Source organism: Castor canadensis, chromosome 4 (genome assembly GCF_047511655.1).
Source record: "Castor canadensis chromosome 4, mCasCan1.hap1v2, whole genome shotgun sequence".
NCBI lineage: Eukaryota > Metazoa > Chordata > Mammalia > Rodentia > Castoridae > Castor > Castor canadensis.
Genome location: NC_133389.1, coordinates 61,840,396 through 61,861,411, shown reverse-complemented (window position 1 = coordinate 61,861,411; position 21,016 = coordinate 61,840,396). Strand labels below are relative to the sequence as shown.

Below are 21,016 nucleotides of genomic sequence, written 5' to 3'. Positions count from 1 at the left end.
ACTCTATAGAAGGGTCATGGCACTTAAATTTTATTTAGGGATGAAAATGAAAATTCAAAACTCTACTTATTCCTGATATATCTGACTAGTTAAAAGGAGGCTGTGGGCCTTCAGCTTTGCCCCCCAAAAAGGTTTTCAGGTAATAATTACTTCTGCTGGCCAGAAAAAGGATGAGGTTCAATTCAATAAACATTTACTGCCCACTTATTCAGGTTGGAGGCACCGAATGATATGCAGAAATGAAACGATGAAAATCATTCCGTGATTCTTTTGCATTTCCTATTACATTTACATACATTTTCCATGGGGTTTAGGCTAGGCAAATAATTACTCTCCAGATGAAGTCCACAAATCTAATTAATGCTTCTGAGTGTTGGCCCAAACCTCATGTGTCCATTTTCAGTTTTATTAACTAGGATGACCACTGTTCACATCTCTTTAACTTCTTTCATTCCAGACTATTCAGCCACCTGCCAGTTCCCTGACTGGTCACTTCCTGCTTCTCCTTTTGGTTTCATCTTCCCTACACATTTTCCAAAAGACACTACAGTTCTCTTGTGGAGAATCCCTGCTTTGGCACAGGCTGGCGGAGAACTCTGGACACTTCTAGAAAGTATTGATTATAATCCTAGCACAGTAACTTGAAAGCAGCAAATGCTCCATAGATATTTGGTGAATGAAGAAAGAATGACTTATGGCCAACCATCACCTCCTAAACCTCCTAAAACACTTGTCGGTGTTACAAAGAGCAGGAATTGCAACTAGATACTGATACCAGAGAGAGCTCTTTCTCTCTGGTGTCTTACTGAGCAGAAAGTGGTCATGCTGCTACCAGACAGGGAAACACTTGGCAGTGAGAGTAGAGAGGTATGAGAACTGGAATATACATAGTTGAGGAAGACATAAGGGCCATGATGCTATGGCCCATATGGGGTCAGGGAAGAGAACAACTCAACCCTACTCCTCCATCTTTCTAACAGGTTGAAGAACTGAACATTAATGAAGTAGCTGAAAACCCAGCCCAGGTAGGCATTGCAAGCATAATGTAATACACTTAACAAAACAGCTTTGGACCAAACTGAATATACATTAGCATTTTGGTGTACTTTTGTGTTTGCATAATAAAAATTACATGTTGTCCATTATATTTGTAAGTGTTGGTTGCTAAAATGCTCTGTTGCAAAAAATGATGCACAGCTATGCACCCTCTCTTCCAATGAAAGCAGGATGAAGGAGTACATGTGTACAGAAAGAAGTAATCGCCTCCTTGAGGTGCTCCTCAACTCTTCAGGTTGAGGGCTATAAGAAGCATACTGGACTGGCTGTCTCTACATGTCCCTCACATGACTTTATCAGCCGTGAAGAATTTGCAATACATGAGATTTTTAACTCTTTAAAAAAGTGAAAGTGGCCTGGAGATGTGGCTCAAGCAGTAGAATGTCTGCTTTATGAGCAGCTGCTTTGAAAGCGCAAAGTCCTGAGTTCAAAACTCCAGTCTCTCCCACTCCCTACGAAATGACAGTGAAAGTGAAAGTACAGTATCTGTAGTCAAATCAGCCAGACTTTCTCAGAATTTCCAGGATCTTCTCTCCTGAAGAAATTCATCCCTTAAACTCCCTGGAACAATCACTGTGATTAACACCTAGCAGCTCCTGAGAACAAACAGTGGGGCAGTTTTGAGATTCACAAGCAAGACAATACATTGTTCAATGCAAGCCATTTGTAACCTTTTGGTGCTCTGATGGGTTTATAAGGGAAACTATTTCTAAATTATTCTGCTGTAATCGGTTAGATGGTCCAGATAGATGAGAGAAATAACTTGCCTATAACCTTCTTGACTGCCAGTGGAAAATGAGATCAACGTTTATGTTACCCTCCCTCTCCAGGTCGAGTGGCTCTGGGCAGGTGTTAGTGTGGGGGACTTGCATGCCCACACTGCGCTCACTTCAGGGAGGCATTCAGGTGTAATGCATGGCCCTCACTGTAAATGACACTCGGGCTTTCATGTAATCTGCAGTTCCAATCTCAGACAGTTATCTTTTCAGAGACACTCAGGGGTTCCTTTGGAGGTAACAGGAACTTTGAGCTACCCCCAAAGGTAGCTCAATCACACTTTGAGAAGTATGATTAAAAACTTGGGTCCTGTGGCCAAGAATTAGCCACAATCATCCCCTAAGCAGACTGCTGGCATTCCTTTTGAAGCTTACAGAAGCATTTCATTCTCTCTGGCTTTCAGTAAAAAAAGACACCATAGGCATCCATTCATAGGCACTGCAGACCACACAAGCCAGCTGTAATCCTAGCACCTGAACTCAGTTTTTGGGCAAGAGGATTATGAGTTCAAGGCCTTGTGAGATGATGAGAACCTGCATGATGAGAACCTGTCTCAAAAAATCCAAAAATGTAGTTAGCATAAGCTCAGGGCAAAGGGGTTAGGGAGAAGCAGGAGCAGGAATGGAGAGATAAGCAAAAGAGAAGGATCTAAACAGTGCCTCTGGACAAGGTAGACTAATAATGCCACACATTTTTGCTGGATTTAAAAACAGTCAAACAATTAGGCATTACCAATAAGTTATCACAGACTTCTTACTAAGCTTTTTTTTTTTTCAGTTTCTAGTGTCCTAGTGTTCCCTTTAGCAATATTTTAAACAATGTTACTGTCGCCAACTGCTTTGATTAGTCACTATATTTTCTTTTTTTTCTTCTACAAAGGACAAAATAGTTTAGATTTCTCCAACTCTTGTTTCTAATGAAAACCAACACCTGACATGCATAAGACCCATGCACCTCCTGTTCACCTCTCCTCTATGTTTTCCCCATGGCCTAAGTCTTTTCATGTCCCCTCCAGGGCTTCTTCTGGACTCATCTGCTCCTTACCTACATCCCTGAATGGCTACTTCTCAGCACAGAGCATGAGGTTGCCCAATTGAGTCCCATCTTTCTTGCCTCTTGATCCATGCCCCTTCTCTCAGATTAGATCACACTTCTCCCTCCCAGTCTAAGCCTAACTGCTCACTCAGTTCTTATTGCCCTCTTTGAACTTATGTGCATCTCATTTTGTTTTGTTTTTGTTGTTTTTGAGACAGGGTCTCACTATGTAGTCTAGATTGGCCTCAATTCATAATCTCCTGCTTCCACCTCCTATGTGCTAGGATGACAGGTATGTACTTCTGCAGTACTGGGGATTGGACAAGTGGGTTGCTACTGCTTAAATTTTTTTAATCAGGTTCATACTTCATAACCTCTAATTCTTAACTATAATCAACTGAATGCCAATAACTATAATTTCTAATATAGAAAACTTCTTAAAATACACACTTACCTTCTAATAATCATGACCCTTTCCTTTTTCACTTCCCATCTGAGGTAACTCAGCTTTACAGACACTTCTGTGTTTATCAGAAATGGCTGTCTGATGGCCATTTGGGGACACACAGACAGGCTGATGGCTCAGTGGAGAAACAATCTCATTTCCCACATAGTCCCAGGATCAAATCAATCATTTCTAGAAAGTACAATTTTCTGAAAATAAATATAATTGTTCCACTGCCTATTTTTCTTGATATCTATGTATGCGTGTGCACACAAACACACACACACACACACAACACACACACATACACACAGAGCAAAACTGTAGAGCACTTTTGTTGCACAAGGAAAGCACAAATCTTATGCAAAACTCATCTTTTATTTAGAGTTGCTCTCTTGGTGCCAAATTACAAGGGTTTTTTTCTGTTCAATTGTGTCTACACTGAATGAACAGTGAGAGGAGAGAAATGAAGTGATTCTAAAAGAAAATTACGCCTTTTCCCCTTTCCTACTAAAGAAAAAGAATGAATCCAAGTACAGATATTAAAATTCTATCCAAGGTACTAGTTTACTAGCAAGAATGATGGAATTTGTGTTCTTCCTGGCCATCTCAGGATTTAAGTAATGTTATGTAGCACAACTGATGTACTGATAAATAAAAAGACAACAATCATTTACATTGAGAGTTGAGTGCAATTTCAAGGATCTGCCTTAACCAAGCTGAGTGTTTGTAGTGGAATCAATACACTACCTTACCTAGTGAAATACGTAAATGAAGTATGACTGAAATTTCAATACCAATGAATATGGATCAAAGAGAAATCAAATCAGTTGAAAGAATGGGTTCTGGAAATCACACAATGATGGCATTTTTGAACACATAATATTCTGTGAAATCCAGGAAAGCAAACAGATGTTTGCTTCCTTATCTCCTCTTTCTTCAAGCATTTGTCTATCATTTGGGAGACGCTTTCTTGTACTGCAGTTTGATTACATGTGCATTTTGCAAATTTCCAGATGTGTTCAAATGTTTTAATCTACATTATGGCTTTATAATTTAGGTCCATATGATTCCCTAATCAGAGTTCTTATTTCTCTAAACATTAAATGAAACTGAGAGCTTTAATATACTCCATTCATTTCAGAAGGACTATGGATATTTTTTTTCCAAACTAGTCTTTCTAGATATATTGCTCTTCTATCTTTTCAATAGAAAATCAGTCCCATTATGTTGTACTATATAATGAATCCCTTGGAGAGGAATATTCACTTTTCTGCTAAAAGGAAGAAAAAGAAGAAAAAATAAAAACCCCACCTTGCCAGGTGAGGTTGAGAAAATCTCTTCTCTCAAATTTGTACCAAGATAATTTGCCCGTTTTAAGATAGGCATCCTTCCAGTAAAGATGGTATCTGTAATGGCTTTCCCTATAATGATTACTGAATAGTGGCCTAGAAGAATTGATAATGATTCTAGCACTATGGATTTTGATGATGAAGACGGATACCAAGTTTATTAATTTCAAGATGCTAACATTGTAGAAGAAGCTGTAATGGATACAGAATGCAAACTGACCCTGGCAAATTCAAGGAACATTCCCTCAATAATGAGGTGCTGTTTAATCAAAGCAGAGAACTGCTAAACTTGGAAACAAGGGTGATATGACCACTGAGGTAGAGGGCATACAATGGAAAACTAAATCTGACTTCAGAGAGTTAGGCCTGATGAAATGATGTAAAGCCAGTGGTATAAAAACATGGTTTTAGACTCTGTTAAGTGTTTGAATCTGTTTTTCTTTTTTTTTAAATCGAGACAAAGGAATACCTGAGGATATCTATAATAACTAGTGAGTTCCTAAAGTCTCCCAAACAACTAGAAATGTATAAAAGTAAACAAGAAAATAATGTCTCAGTATGGCCTATGATAGAAAATTCGAACAGTAGTTTAGAAGATACCTGACATTTTAAAAAGACAGGGAAGAATTGCCCAAAGAGAAATTCTTCTAAATGTTAAGACATGGAAAATCTGTACACAGACATGGATAGAATCTGAATTAAGGGTATGAAGGTAAAATGGAGAAAAAGAGAAAATGTGTAAAGGGAGTCTGGATGAGAATACAAGAAAACAGGGAATAACTGGCTGCTTTTGAGAAATAGTTAGGATTTCTGTTTCCTGCAGTTAGGAGCCATTGAAACTGGGTGACCTCTAACCCTTCTGATTAGATGCTTCACAGTAGAACTCCGACTGCTGCATGGGCTACCCATTATTGCTGAGTCTGAGCAACTGAGATTGACCTAACTGATGTTTCCAAGGCCAAGGTCAGAGCATAAATTTTCATCTAATGAAATCTCAATCCTGCTGGGTAGTGGTAGGGGTTGTTGGTACCAGTGGGGGGAATGGATGGAGAAAGGGTATAGAAAGGTGAATATGGTACAAATACTGTATACACACAGATGTAAATGGAAAATGATACCTGTTGAAACTAATCCAGAAATGGTGGAAGTGGGGAAAAGAAATACGGTGGAGGGGATGAATTCAAGTATGATATTTGATATATTACAGGAACTTTTTGTAAATGCCACAATGTACCACACCCAGCACAGCAATAAAAAAAAGAGAATGGATAAATAAATAAATAAATAAAAGCTCAGGCTTTTGCAGGAAAATAATATCTAACCAATAGCTGTTAAGGTTCTTATGTACTGGCCAGACCTGAGGAATGTGTACCTTGGTCTAATAGATTAGTGCAACCCCTCACCACACACACACATCTACTCAGGGGGTCTGAGGAGTGCCAGGAGCATCTCTAGCTATGACGCAATCTCAAACTCAGACTAGAGCTCTTCTATATTGCAGAGTTCTCACAAACTGCACCTATAAATGGCAAACACGAACGCCTTACAAGAGCTGCTATACTGCATAATTCAACAGAATAAGATAACAATTGAGTCATAGAATCCTGAAGATTTTTTTTAAATAAAAAATTTCCACGATTCCACCCAAATCTGACTTCACCATCAATCAATATATTCTGTTTTGGCTTCTGGTTTTATGAACTGAGACTTGTGTATATTTCAACTGCTTAGCTCATGATAGTGCAGTGAAAATGTGATCAAATATAACTGGTTTTTCAAAGGCTCTTGAAATCAAATTCTGCAAAAGGAACCCATAGACAACTGTATATACTCCAAGTGTGAATGGAAAGGTTTCCTTGGACTATGCTCCTCAGAATCATAGATCACATTGAAGGGAGTCTATTCTAACAGCAAAGGTAAAAAATCTAAATCCCTCTGAAAAAAAAAATAGAAATTTCATTTATACAGGTTAATCAACTTTTGACAGGTTCACACTTGGGGTTATTCCAGCCTTCCTTTGTTCCTTTCTGGGAAGAATAAATTTATTTTATTCATTCCCTGTAAAAGTTATGCTTTGTAATTTTCAGTTATATAAATCACAATGGAATGAGAAATTGGGCCTAGATGTTGGGAATAAACTTAAAGCTGTTCAAACAAAGATTTCACAATGTTCTTACAATCATTTATTTCCTTTTAAAGGATGGTTATATAGCTGGGCGTGGTGGCTTATGCCTATGGCCAGCCTGGGCAGAAACTTAAGTGAGATCCTATGTGAAAAACAAACTAAAAGCAACAGGACATGGGGTGTGGCTCTCGTGGTAGAGTTCCTGCCTAGGAGGTGTGAGACCCTGAGTTCAAACCCCAGTACTGCCTAAAAAAATTATTATACATTAAACATTCAATTGAGACCAGGACTTTGTTCCTTATTTTCAGAAGAACAGCCCACTTATATCAGAACAAATAATATTTGATCACCTATTCAAATCCTTTCATTTTCCTGAACCATTTCCTTTAATGAATCTGCATGGCTTTACATGCAGATTGAGGTTTGCAGCAAATCCCTGGAAAACACACTGGAGAAATTAACCAACTTGGTTTTAGCTTTCTTCTCTCTTGAGCCAGCCCACCCCTCCATTTCGTACCTGACAGGTGCACCTCTGCTCTGTGCAGGCTTCAGCATTACTGTCACTGTATTGTCAGTTTGATTCAAAGGTGTCTCAAGTTCATAAGCTGGCATAGACGGTGCTGGGGAAAATCATTAGATGGGAGACCCATTATTTCTGGTTTATCTTCTTTATTTACTTTCTACTTTGTTTTACAAAATTCATTAAGAACACAATACGCTTACTTTAAATGGTAGCTATCAGCTGACTGTAAACAGGTTTATGTATATATCCTACACAGAAAAACAGGGGCAGCTGTTAAAACTAGCACACACCGAATAACCTCTTCTATCTTGAGTTGAAGTTGGGAGAGGGTGAGACTGGGTTGTGTGAGGTGTCAGTGATATTCTGATTTTTTATTCATCGTGCACTTTTATATAAATGCACTATCTTTAGGAAACCATTTACTTTAAAGGCATTTTTAAGTTTTGAAATAATCAGTAGGGTCATAAAATCGGGACTTTACAATTCTTCCTTCAAAGTCCAGGTTTCTCACACACCAAGGGTCCATCCTGGAATTTAAAGAGGACAGTGGGAGCCAGAGAGACTTGTTGGAGTTAGGTGGAGACAACTTGGAGACTCTTGGGGAAAGCATGAGGGTGGGACACATGTGGGAACTAAAGACAGAATGACTTATATTTGATCTTGGATGTGTTTTGATTTAACCAGCACAACAGCTTAGGTACAGTCATCATCTCTGGAGCATCAGCTGAGGCATCTCTCAGAACAGGGGAAAGAACCTTCCACAGTTATTGTGGCAGTTCAGAGATACATAGGAGTGTGCCAGGCATGTTTACAAAGGTTAGCTTTCTTTCAAGGCCATCTGCTGGCATTCTTTCTTCTCTGGATTGGTAAATCTCACTGTACTAAGTCAGCTACAGCACTTTTCAACAATCACATCCCCACCCTGGGCAAGACCAATCATCATGTGGGAGGCACAGCTTTCTACACTCACAGGAAGAGGTAAGTGATGGTGCAGCTGGAGATCATGTCTTGCAAATACAGCTTTTAAAATGGTCTTCCATATAAAAAAAGCTTTTTTTGAAAGAGACATGAGTTATTTCTCATTTTCACCTAACACATTTCCTCAGCATTCAAAATTAACTCTGATTCATAGCACAGAATTACATTTTGGGGTATGAGACCAGTTCCCTTAAGTCCATGAAAATAGAAGATAGGGCCCATGAGCTGTAACTTTTTTTTTTTTTTTTTTTTTTTTTTTGAGATGGAGTCTCACTGTTGGGCCAGGTTGAACTCCTGGGCTCAAGTAATCCTCCTGCCTCAGCTTCCAAGAGTAGCAGAAAGTCATGCCTGGCAACTTTTTTAATACTAGAAAAATCAAACAGCTACCCTTGAGAAGCTTTGCATACACAAACTAAAATGTCAAGTTTCTTTGCTTTTGGGTAAAATTATATGAACTTGCCATACTAACGGTGGTCATACTCATCTTGGATGGAATTTCTGTCTAACAAACATGGGAAAAGTGAATTTTTTTCTAAAAGAATACCTCATTAAAATAATGATACTTGAAACATGTTCTCCTCTGGGGAAGATATTTAAAAATTACTTAAGAGATATTCATATTAGAACATTTCCTCCTTAAGTCCCCATGATAAACTGATGGACCAGATCCTTTTTTTTTTTTTTTTCAGTACTGGGGCTTGAACTCATGGCCTTCACCTTGAGCCACTCCACCAGACCTATTTTGTGTATGTGTGTGTGTGAAGGGCTTTTTGAGATAGGGTCTCTCAAACTATTTGCCTGGGCTGGCTCTGAACCAAGATTCTCCTGATCTCTGTCTCCTGAATAGCTAGGATTACAGGTATGAGCCACCAGGGCCCAGCTGGACCAGATCTGGATTAATATCAGAGAGGAAGTACGTTGACAATACTAATTAAAACCCACATTTTCTGACTCCACATCTAGTTGCCTTTCTACTTATCTATTTTACAACCTAAGCCCTTTGCTTACTCCCAAGGATGACTTCTTTTTCAACTCTTCATTGTTCCTATAACCTAATGCTTCACATTGGATATCAAATCTGAATTAAATTTCTAGTCAAGTTTGTACCCCTAAATAAAACCTGAAAAAGTATCACTTGGATTATAATTGCTGAAAACCAAAATTTCAAACCTCCCTCCTTCCTTCCCTCCTTCAAAAAGAACACTTATGATACTCTAATTGGAGATATTCCCTTCCATCTATTCCAAAGAAAACCTTTTGCAAAGCTAGGATTGAAGGATAATAGTTGCAACAATTATGCTGATTCTTGTTAATCTAACCCTGACTGATATAGTTACCTCCCTCCCCCACCTCCATCTCATCTACCCCTGTTATGGTTTGAGTATAAAACTTCCCCAAAGGCTTATGTGTTGAAGGCTTGGTTGCCAGCCAGTTGCACCACTGAAAGATGATTGGGTCATGAGGGCACTGAATGGACCATTAGGAGGTGGGGCTACTCAGAGCAAGTAGGCACTAGGTGTGCCTTTAAAGGGTGTATCTTGTCCCTAGAAAATTCCTCCCTCCCTTTCTCTCTCTCTCTCTCTCTGCTTCCTAGCTACCAAGAGGAGATTGGCTTTGTCCATCACACGTTCTCCACCATGATGTTTGGTCTCCTTACAGGCCCAAAGTGATAGGGCCAAGTGACCATGAGCTGAGGCCTCTGAAATCATGAGCCAAAACAAATGTCTCCTCTTTTAAGTTGTTTCTTTTTAGGTATTTTGACACAATGAAAGAAGGCTAATATAACTCAAAAAGCAATCAAAGCCAAAAAAAAATTTCCACATTCATACCTAAAAGAAGTGTGTGTGTGTGGGGGGGGGAAGAAAAATAAGAGAAAGAATTCTGTTTACTGAGGTTACTTATACCATACCAAGTGGCAACTTCTTTTCCTCTGCTCTGAAATACAAAGCCATTTTATGCATAGTTCAACATGCCCAGAAATATTTTTCAAATTACATCTTTTCTTGGATGATATAACTGAGTCTCTAAAAGCAAAAAGTTGGAGGTCCTAGTGCCTGGTCCCATTCTATAAGTCACCTCTCTCTGCATGATAGAAAACTACTTGCAGTGAAGGTCAGCCAAGGAAGGCTGATCCTTCTGGAGGCAGACTGCCAATGACACTGCTTTCTGCTGATTTCATAGTTCATGACATAGGTTTTTCTAACACTGCCGCTCTGCTTTCTTGGGACTGTATAGGCTCAGAGTGCCTTAACAGAATCTTTTGCCTCATGTCCAAGTCCTCCAAGCCAAACTGCTAAAATAGCAGCCACATCATAACATAGGAGGACCTGAAGTTCCCAAATGATAAATATTTATACTATTTCATTTATTTCCATGAGTCTGAATTTTTGGCACCCAGAGGAGCTTATATAACAAAGATGTGTTGATTATGTTTATGCTTCTCATTCTTGATAATAGGGATGTAAAAGCACAAAAATGCCTCTTTTGATAAAAGGAATAAGTTGTGAATGCGTATTACCTGATATTTTGGTTGTGAACTGGTTTGTTGCTGGAGGTCCAAAACCCTTTGCTGTGCTTGCTCGGATGGTAAAGGAGTATGTGGTCCCAGGATATAGTCCAAAAAACAGAAAATGGGTCTCGTTTCCCAGTTTTGAGACTCTTCCACTTTGATTGGATAAATCTATTTCTGGGTCAAAGGAACTGACTGCTTTGTAGGTGATCTGCAAAAGAATAAGACTGCAATGAAATCTGCAGCAGATGGACCTAGACAGCATCTTTTATCTATGCAGCCCTCCTGACAGATGCACTATCAGACCCCGTATAATGAGATCTTCTCTCCACTCGGACCCTGCAAATCCAGGATCCAGTGAAGGGCACAGGAACTCAGCCAAAACTGTTAGGAGTTGTTATGTTTATAGACAGGAACTTAAAGCCGGTAGATTAGAACATGAAGTACAAATTCAGGTCTAAACTGATACCTTGAAGTTATTTGCTTCCAAAATGTCATTTTTATAAAACTATACCACAGCTGGTTTAGAACACAATAATAAAATAGACAATACCTTAAACAGATAAAGCATTGATAAGCATAAGGCCTCATCTGTAATCTAGTGGCCATAATTTGATTTAGCACTATTTTAATAGGACTATTGTCTATTGGGAACAAGGACATTTTAGCGTGGTATTTATACACAATGGGATTTTACTCAGCCACAAAGAAGAATGAAATTTTGTCATTCATAGGTAAGTGGATAGAATAGGAAAATATCATCTTTAAGTGAAGTTAGCCAGGGTCAGAAGGCCATGTTCTCCCTCACATGTGGATTGTAGAACTAAAACAAATGCAGCATTATCTTGGGACACAGTCACACTAAAGGGAGGCTGTGCAAAGGAGGGATAATGCAAGGGAAGGAAAGCAAAAACTTGAATGTGGTTGATGTGCTCACTGTACAGGAATGAATATAGAAAAGTTAAACTGGCTGGGGCCACCATGGGAAGCAGACTAGGGAGGAGTGAAGAGGACTGGAAGAGGTGAATCAATTGGAGCTGTAGTACATATATGTATGGGAACAACACAAGGCAGCTACCTGTGTAGGTATCTTTATCTCAAACTAGCAAAACTGTCATGTTTCTTGGTTTATCTTTTATGTTTTTTCCTCTACAAAATCTGAAAACAGGAGGGCAGAACGGTTCTGCCCTGGTGAGGTTGGGGGTGGCACTAGTGGGAGGGGAGAGATGGCAAGGAAAGGGGTAGGAGGATGAATATGGTGCAAAAAAATGTATATACATGTATGCAAATGCAAAAATGATATCTACTGAAACTGTTCCAGAATTCAGGGAAGGGGGGAGGGGGAAGAGAAGTAGAGTGGGGGAATTCAAGTATCATATATTTGATACATTGTAAGAACCTTTGTAAATGCTGCAATGTACCCACACCCAGCACAACAAGGGAAGGGGAAGGGGAAGGGGAAGGGGAAGGGGAAGGGGAAGAGGAAGGGCGAAGGGGGAAGGGAAGGGGAGGGAAGGGAAGGGAAGGGAAGAAGAAAGAAAAAAGGAAAGAAAAGAAAAGAAAAGAAACTCCATTCACAGGAGATGTAAAATCATGAGGACCTGAGGATGAAAAATGATATTTAAATAGAGAAAATTAGCAACGCTGAGATGGTCTAAATCTGACTATCTACATTTAAATAGAGGATTAAAGTAGTCCTGCTGAGCCTGTCTTCTGTGGACTGGATGGGCATACTGATAAATAAAGTATATTTTGAGGCAAAAAAGATAAAAAGAACATGTTTAAGTGTTTTCATCCATGTGGGCAAAGATGTCTGCTCCAAAAATAAATCCTAGACTCATGCCAATCGTTCTCCATTCAGTGAATGGAGTGCTCAGTAAGGATCATATTCATTTTTTTCTAGGGCAATACTGTTCAACAGAACTTTCAGTCATGATGGAAATGTTCTATTCTACACTGTTTATTTCAATATGGTGGCTACAAGGCAAATGTGGCTAGTGAGCACTTGAAATGTGGTTCTCAAGAAAAAGGAACTCAAATTTTTATTCAGTTTAATATTTTTGGTGGTACTGGAGTTTTGAACTCAGGGTGTCACACTTGCCAGGCTGGTGCTCTACCACTTAAGTCACTCTGCCAGCCCTATTTTGTTTAATTTTAATTAGATAAATTTACACCACCATGAGTGACTAGCAGCTGCCATACTGAAAAGTGCAACTCTAGAAATTTTCATGGTGTTTGCTTCACAACAGGTATCCTCATGTTGGATGAGTCTGGAATGTTTGGAAATAAATAGAACATAGGTGCCTTTAAATGTTGCCTTTTCAAGTGACTTTCTAAAAGAATTTCAGTATGAGTAATTCATCAGCCATTCAAGAACATGTACTTTAGTGGTGATTACTAACTTCTACTGGTTGTAATGACATAATTTTTAAATGTGGCATATTCAAAAGTTCTAAATTGCAAAACTGAGCACTTTTCTTGCTTCTAAATAGGTAAACTTACTCATAATTTATGTGCATGAAACAGTAACACTGTTATTATATGGAGTGATAATTGACATTCTTTCTTCTTATATTTATACCATGTCATTATAATTAAGAAGACCTCTCTGAAAGAATATTTAGATTGCATCAGCTTGCTGTATATATTAATCACGGCAGTGCATGACACCATCAGAGTCAAGCAGAAGATCTGTTGCTCCCCATCTATCTGATTTCCTTCTTAAGGTGGAAAAAGTCAAGAAAGGCAAGACCAGATCTATCACCCAGCTGCTCAGGGAGGGACCACAGCCACATATCCTCTGTGTGCTGCTTGCCTGCTTCTCCATTCTGGAACCCTGAGAAAAGGGTAGCTTAAAGAAGGGAGACAGAAAATGGAAAAATGATTCCTGTTGAAACTATTCCAAGAAAGGGGGAGAAGGGGGAATAAAGGAGAATGGTAGAGAGGGTCAATTCAACCATGATATATTTGATATATTGCAAGAACTTTTGTAAATGCCACAATTTACCCTCACCCAGCACAACAACAGAAAGAAGGCAAACATCATAAAAAGAAAAGAAAAGACAGAAACTGTGGCAGCATAATTGCTCCCCCAAATTTACTAATTCATTCATTCACACAAACAAACCAAGCTGAGTGCTTCAAACATGCCTAGCACTGTGCTCTGAGCTGAGGTCTCACCTAGTAACTTCATCTGCCTTGAAGGGGTAACCTTATGGTGGGGGCAGGTGGACAGGCCATCCAACACTTAGGATACAGTACATCACAATAAGAATGACCACTTCCTACCAAGGCTACCTTAGTCTTTTTGTTTATTTTATTACATTGACCAGAAACTAATGTGACACAAATGAATACAGGACAAAGTTCACACTCCTTTGCTTCCGGCTTCAGACCTGCAGCAACACCACATTACATCACCCTCTGTTCTTTCAGGGGATGCAGAAGCATAGTCCTACAGACACTTATAGGGCCTTGCTGACACTGCTCTGTTTCATGGACTTTCACCTGCCCGAAATGCAACAGAGTTGCCTGTGGGCCAGGTTCTATTTGAATGTGCTGGTTCCATTCACACACTGCCTGAACAATGCCATTCAACAAGCACTGTGGTCAGCAGGTGGACCAGGCTCTGTCTTCAGGAAGTGAGGAATCTGGACGAGGTGTTGTAGAGCTGGGAGCCCTGTAGTAAGCAAATTAATAATCTAAAAACCCTAAATATGGAAGAAACAAGCATGGTACTAAGATAAAAAGCATTATGGGGGACAAGAGTCTACCTACAGCCATTCAGAATGGCTGAGGAAGGAAATGTCAGTGAATTTGAGGGGGACTTGAGCTTCGTGAAGGGCTAGTTAGGCCATGAGTTTGGAGAAGAATAGCATGGAATAAGACAATGCAGTGGGCAAGCTTTGAGCCCAGGTAATGAATAAACAAGGCCTATGTAGTCTCTAGGGGCTAGAGGAGCGGGCATGGGCTAAATCATGCCTTGCTTTGTACTCTAAGATAAAACATTTGGATACACATAACAGGGTGCATTTGAATATTTTAAAATGTGAAATGAAATAATTTGGTTTGTTTTATAAAAAGATAAACCTTAGCTATCAGGTGGGAGTTTGATTTGATTGGAGGGGGTAATAGAAGTGGGAGAGAAGACACTAGGAACCATGCAGAACCTAGGGGCTAGAGCTGGGGTATGTGTGACAGCACAGAGTGGCTTAGATCAAGGTGGGGTGGGAATAATGAAATGAAAAGACCTGGGATATTTTAGCGAGAAGCCAGAATTCAGTGATGTATTGTATATACAGAAAAGATGGAAGAAGCAAGAATATATGCTTTGTTTTGGAGTTGGGCAAAAGATGGTCTTGCTTATTGAATTGGGATAGAATAAATTACAGATGTATGTGGACATGTTCAGTTTGAAATGCTCACGACAGTAGAATAGTCCATATGTGCACCGCATAAAGCTGGAATTTCAGAGACCACTGGGCTGGAAATAGAGATTTGGGGGTGATCATGCTTGAAATGATATCAGAAAGGCTTAGCAATGGGTAGGGAGAGGAGAAAATAGAAGAGGCCCAGTTCCACACCCTAGTGAACACTGATGTTTAATGTAGGATTGAGAAGGAGAAGCCAACAAAGAGTCAGAAAACCAGGAAGAAATTCAAAGAGAGAGAGGAAGAAGTAGAGGGAGAGGAAGTGAGCTGTCATGCACATCAAAAGAGAAAAGAAAGATTTTAAGAAGGAAATGGTTTCAAAGAAGCTGCTGAGAGTTCAGGTGAGGTTCGGATAAACAGGTGCCCACTCACGTTTCAGGCCAGAGCCTGAATTTTGCTTATCTGTAAATCCTTCCTAAGTCTGGCTTATCAATCAGCCAACACCTACTGCAGAGACTGTGCACATGTACTCCATTTGGCGATGAATCATAGATGCTGTATCATTTCTAGTTCAGTCTTAAATCACAACCTCAATTTGTCAGAGGAATCAGAACATCTCATGTAATTGTATCCCCTTTCTGAGGAGTGACTGATGTCTCATTCCTCTTTCTGATCCCACTGTGATCAGTAAATATTTGGCACTTGGTATTTATTTTCCTAAAAAGACTCCTAGGGTGGGGGAAGCAGATGTGTGCCTGTACTCATGTAGACCTCCACACGACAGCAAGCAGGGTCCTTGCTCTGCCAGTGCAGGTGAAAAAGCAGAGGCTTCAGGCAGAGACTACTGCCAGGCCGATGGGATGAGAGTTGTCTGTGGCCATGCTTCTCCAGAATAAGGTACACTGGGGGACCTGGACTATCTTTTAGTTACAATCCTTCCGTAATTTGGTAAAAATTATAGATCCTCTCTCCCTGCTCCTGCAAAATGCATGTATATAATTAATCCATGCCCTCTTAAAATTATGAATCCATTTCCCTACCTCTACTATGTTGGGCAGCTATGTGAATGTGAAATGTCAGAAGTTCATAGCTTTAAACCTACTTACAAAGCCCTGGGAGTCAGAATTCCAGGAATAAAGAACACTCCTCAGGACTAGGGGCAACCAAACTTCATCATTTTACCACCACCTGCCACAGAGGCCACAGGTGGCACAGAGCTGCTGATCTGGGCAGCAATGCTCAAGGTACAACTGTATGGCCCCATGCTCAAACTTGTAAGTCACATGTCCCTCAGGCATTTATCTTTTTCATTTGTTCATTCAATGAATGTTTCTTAAGTGTCTATTAAGGACTATGCAGGAGAAAGAGCAGCAGGAAGCTCCCAGAAGCAGGGTCGGGAAAGCTTTTACACCTGCACCATGTTGTTGCCTGTGGGTGAGGGCATTTAGTTGAAGCCTCTATAAAGAACACTGAAGGTGCCATGTGGGATCCAGGTCATTTTATGGGATGCCTCAAGAGGAAAATACAGATACTAAAACAACATGGTAGGGACAGGGAATGTTACATTTAGGAAAGATGGAATAAACTGTTGCTTATGTTGAATGGTTCCTGATTTGGAGGTAAGTGCCTGAAATCATCCAAAATTATTATCCCCTTAACGTATCAAATTCTAAGTTGAGAGTTTCATAGAGAGCAAAATGGAATAACAGTTTAGGGAACTGAACTATTCTAGGGAGTATGAGAATTGCAGCCAGTATAAAATATAGGCCTTTAATTGAAGTCTGAGCAATTTACCCTGTGAACACAAAGTAATGAATAATTAAATCTGATTTCAGGGGTGTAAAGGACCTAGAAAACTTCGAAGTAAAGAACAGTATTTGAATGAAATACTGAAGGAGCAGTGGAAGTACATACACTGTGTGAGGAGAGCAGAAGGAAGTCATAGGAGGACAGATGCAATCAGCGCAAGTAAAGTGGTACAAGAATTCAGAAAGTTCTTAAAGCAAAGACCATTTTGTATGCACGGATGATTAAGTTCAGAAGAAAAACAATGGGAGATAAAACAGTAAATATAAATTGGGATTAGATCATGGGAGCTCCTGAGTATTGAATCCAAGCTTCTTAACAAGGCCCTTCAATTCTTATTCCTTCTACATTATTACTGATCTCAGTTGATAGCAACTGAGCCTCAAGTCATCAAGGCTCCTGACATCTGGTGATGTCTTCAACTCTTGACATGTCAAAGTCCTAACTGACTGACAAGCCTAGCTCCTTCCACTCTAGTTTGTACCTGAACAAAACTGTACTTTATCTGCTATCTACATGTTAAACTGAGCACCTGAATTTGGTACCTAATTTCTTCTTTCCATAGTTAGTTTCCATGTGGAAGTTGCATGTAGAATATACAACACAGAACTATTTTTTTTGTTTTATCTTCTTTCAATTCTTACACATATTAAATATTTTTATTAAAAAAAAACCTATTTATAGGTTACTCTCATGACTAAGAGTCTGAATTTATTCACTATGTAATTGAGAGCTAAGTTAATGAGGTATGGTGAAAATATCTGGATGCATACCCATGAACATTTGGGAGTATTACTAACTAATAAACTTCTAGAAATAGGTTAGATATGCAATGTTTAAATCATGATAGAAACTCTCCAATTGCCTATAACAGATGTTGTAAAATATATTTCTCCGGCATCATCTATGAATGTACACATTTCTCCATGTCACTAATTAATACCTGATATTACAGAAATTTTAAATTTCTGCACCAGTTAGTTCATTGCTTAATCATTGATATGGTTGGGCAGGCATATTACCATATGCTTGCATACCACTGAGATTTTTTTCCTGAGTTGCCTCCTCTTACTCTTTGTTCAAGTTTTTCTGAATGAGTTGTTCTGTCTTTTACTTATTAATCTGAATGAAGTCTCTGTGTATCACAAGTAAAAGTATTTTTCCCTATGAGGTGAAAATAATTTGTCTAAGTCCTCTTTTATATTTAGACTTTCTTCATGGTATCCTTCACTGTTCATTAACTTTTAAATCTTTTTGTTTTTTGAGGCACGGTCTTGCTACATAAACCAGGTTGTCCTCAAATTTGTGCTCCCCCTGCCTCAACCTCTCAAGTTCTCAAGTGTGATTACATCATGCCCAGCTGCAGCTGAAAAATCTCATATAACCAAATTGGCCAATCCTTTTTAAATGACTTCCAAGAACAATAGAAATCTAACATGCTTATTTACATCTACAGTAATCTCCTTTTACTTCTCTCCTCCAAAAACCACACAACTGTGTTATTTGATCCACAGAAACACCTGTGACATTTATTACTACAGTTTTTTCCAACCATGATCATTTACCTCACCTTCCAGAATTTACCTATATTCAAATGTGACTCCATGACAGAATCCACTCTTCCTATGGTCCCTGCATCTTTGGGGCAACTGTTTTATTCTCTTAACATGATCTCTGTCCCAAAAGACCATATCCTTCAGAGAGAGGACCCAGTCTGGTTCCACACTGATCTTCCGTGTCAGCAGGGAGCTGTGGATTCTGTGGACTCTGGTGTAGGCTGGATGAATAACAGCACACAGATACACCTCAGCTAATGAAGAGTCCCTTCCTGAGATTCCATCTACAGTCTACCTTAAGGAACCTGGGAACTCTCTTTCTTCCCTCTTCTAGATATCAGGTGGGAAAGATTTGTGCCCAGAAAACTTGTATTTAATCACTTAAGTCCAATTCACACATTTGACATTTCCCCCTTGGATCTGTAGAAAAATGAGCCAACCCGCTCCACTTACAAATATCTGATTTTTAAGACCTTGATGTACGACACGTCCACACATCCCCACTGTACCAGCATTTAGATCAGTGCTCAACTGGGAGAGCCTAGCTGCTGAGTCAGAGAGTAATGAGTTCTTCCTTTGAATTATTATTTTCCCTGGTGTTTTCAATGGTGAAATTACTTATCACACAAAGATATATGTCCAGTGGGATTAGAAAGAAAGAACCTTGCTTTTATTTTCTGTCAGTCTAGATAGCAACATGTAGCTTTTAGGACAAGCAGGCTTACTGCTTGGATATTAAAGTGGACTTCAAAGACTACCTTCTCCTGTAAAAAAATATTGTTATTCTTAAGTAAGAACCCCCAAAACAGAGACCTAAAGATAGTCATAGGACCAAAAATATGAAGTAAAGGATTCTCATCACTAAGAAAAAAACTAAACTTGTTTGATTTAATTATAAAACTTAGCTCTATAACAGCTGAGCCATGAATTTTCATACCAGTAAAATAGCCAATGAACATCAATAATAACAGCATAAAATCAACTTTTTTCTTTTATCTTTCTTCATTTTGCTATTAATTTCTTTTCTTTTGCATTTCAATACCAATTTTCAAAAGGTTTAAGGAAACACCAATGGGAGGCTAACAGGGTCAGAGAAGGGGTTCACCAATGATTACTGCTGACAGCTCATCTGCACAGGCTTCTGTCAATAGTTCTGAAAGGTATTCAGGTGGGGCTTCCACATGAGGATCTGCCACGATTTTTAGAAGCCTTACAACATATAATTTTGTTGAATTTGCATTCAAATGAATGCTAGCTTTAAAAAATGCACCTGCTTGTTTCTATGACAATAGGTACAATGAAATGATGCTCACACAGATGTGCTGATGAGTGTTGCCTTGTTACTGCTGTGAGTTTTTTCCTTGAATAATTCATCAAATTCTTCTCTGCTATCTATCGCTCAACTGTTTGATATGCCTCAGTAGACAAAACTGTGTCAATGAAGTCTAACAAATGTTTTGCTAGTACTAAGAAACCAAAAGACATTATTCTATGGTTAATCCTGAGACAAGTTTTCTGACTTTGCTAATTGAATAATCAGCATTCTTCTATAATTCAGCAGAAAAAATTCTCATAGCAAAGAAAGAATAGAATTCAGTGCTTGCCTTTTAGCGTATGTTTCAAAATACTGTTTTCACAAATGGTGAATTTTAAAAAAAAATGTTATACTGTGGTTAACATAGAATACAGAATCATCCAAATATGTATCTGAAATTATACATAACTCAAAACTTCATTTAAAAAATTTTGCTTCTATATGATAACCCTTAAACTACAGAAAGCATTAAATGTCTCAAAAGGCACTGTTAAATTATGTATATTTAAAATACTAGACAGCCCAGATTATCATAAGGAATTATATTGGAAAACTAAATTACTGACAAATGTATATACTACCTCATACAAAGTGATGACACCATATGTTTGAGTTGGTTCTCTCCACTGCAGAAATATCTTCTCTTCAAAGGTGCTTCCTTGGATGGATTCAGTAGGAACAGCACCTGGGACTGAAGGAGGGTGGAGAGAGATGAATGTATGGCTAATAAACCAATCCTCCATCCCAAGTAGGTTTTAACCTTCTGTTGAGGTATAATAGTCTAAGATAAACACAAATTTATTTTCAAAATCTGAAATCTAAAGCCATTTTAGGTATGCTGTCCTTACAGAAAAAATAATTATTTTTTCTTTAAAGTGTGAGTCAATTAGACAAAGCTCAGTAATTATCTTTATATGAACTTTTTCACTCTCTTCCCAAAGCAATGAAGGATATGGAATTAGGAGAGTTCACACACACTGCTTGTGGGAGTGTAAGTTGATATAATCCGTCTTGAAAGTTATCACGTAGTATTTAGTAAAACCAAAGATACACAAACCAACCTGAACATGGTGGTTCAAACTTGTAATCCCAGCACTTGGTAGGCTGAGGCAGGAGGATCTTAAGTTCAAGAACATATAGGATATATAATAAGATGCTATCCTCAAAAC

The 21,016-nt window shown here is 38.9% G+C and overlaps 1 protein-coding gene across 15 annotated transcripts in view; it reads right to left on the bottom strand.

The window, feature by feature from the left end:
- Positions 1 to 21,016, bottom strand: part of Ptprm (protein tyrosine phosphatase receptor type M) — a 747,535-nt gene that overhangs the window by 303,557 nt on the left and 422,962 nt on the right. For 14 of the 15 annotated variants that reach the window (XM_074070314.1, XM_074070316.1, XM_074070315.1 and 11 more), the window contains 3 exons: positions 20,429 to 20,538; positions 10,810 to 11,011; positions 7,308 to 7,410 (listed from right to left, as the gene is read on the bottom strand). In XM_074070314.1, coding sequence (XP_073926415.1) covers positions 7,308 to 7,410; positions 10,810 to 11,011; positions 20,429 to 20,538 — 415 coding nt within the window. Of the gene's footprint in view, positions 1 to 7,307; positions 7,411 to 7,499; positions 7,562 to 10,809; positions 11,012 to 20,428; positions 20,539 to 21,016 lie in introns of those variants that run through there. The other variant, XM_074070327.1, reaches the window with a different exon arrangement.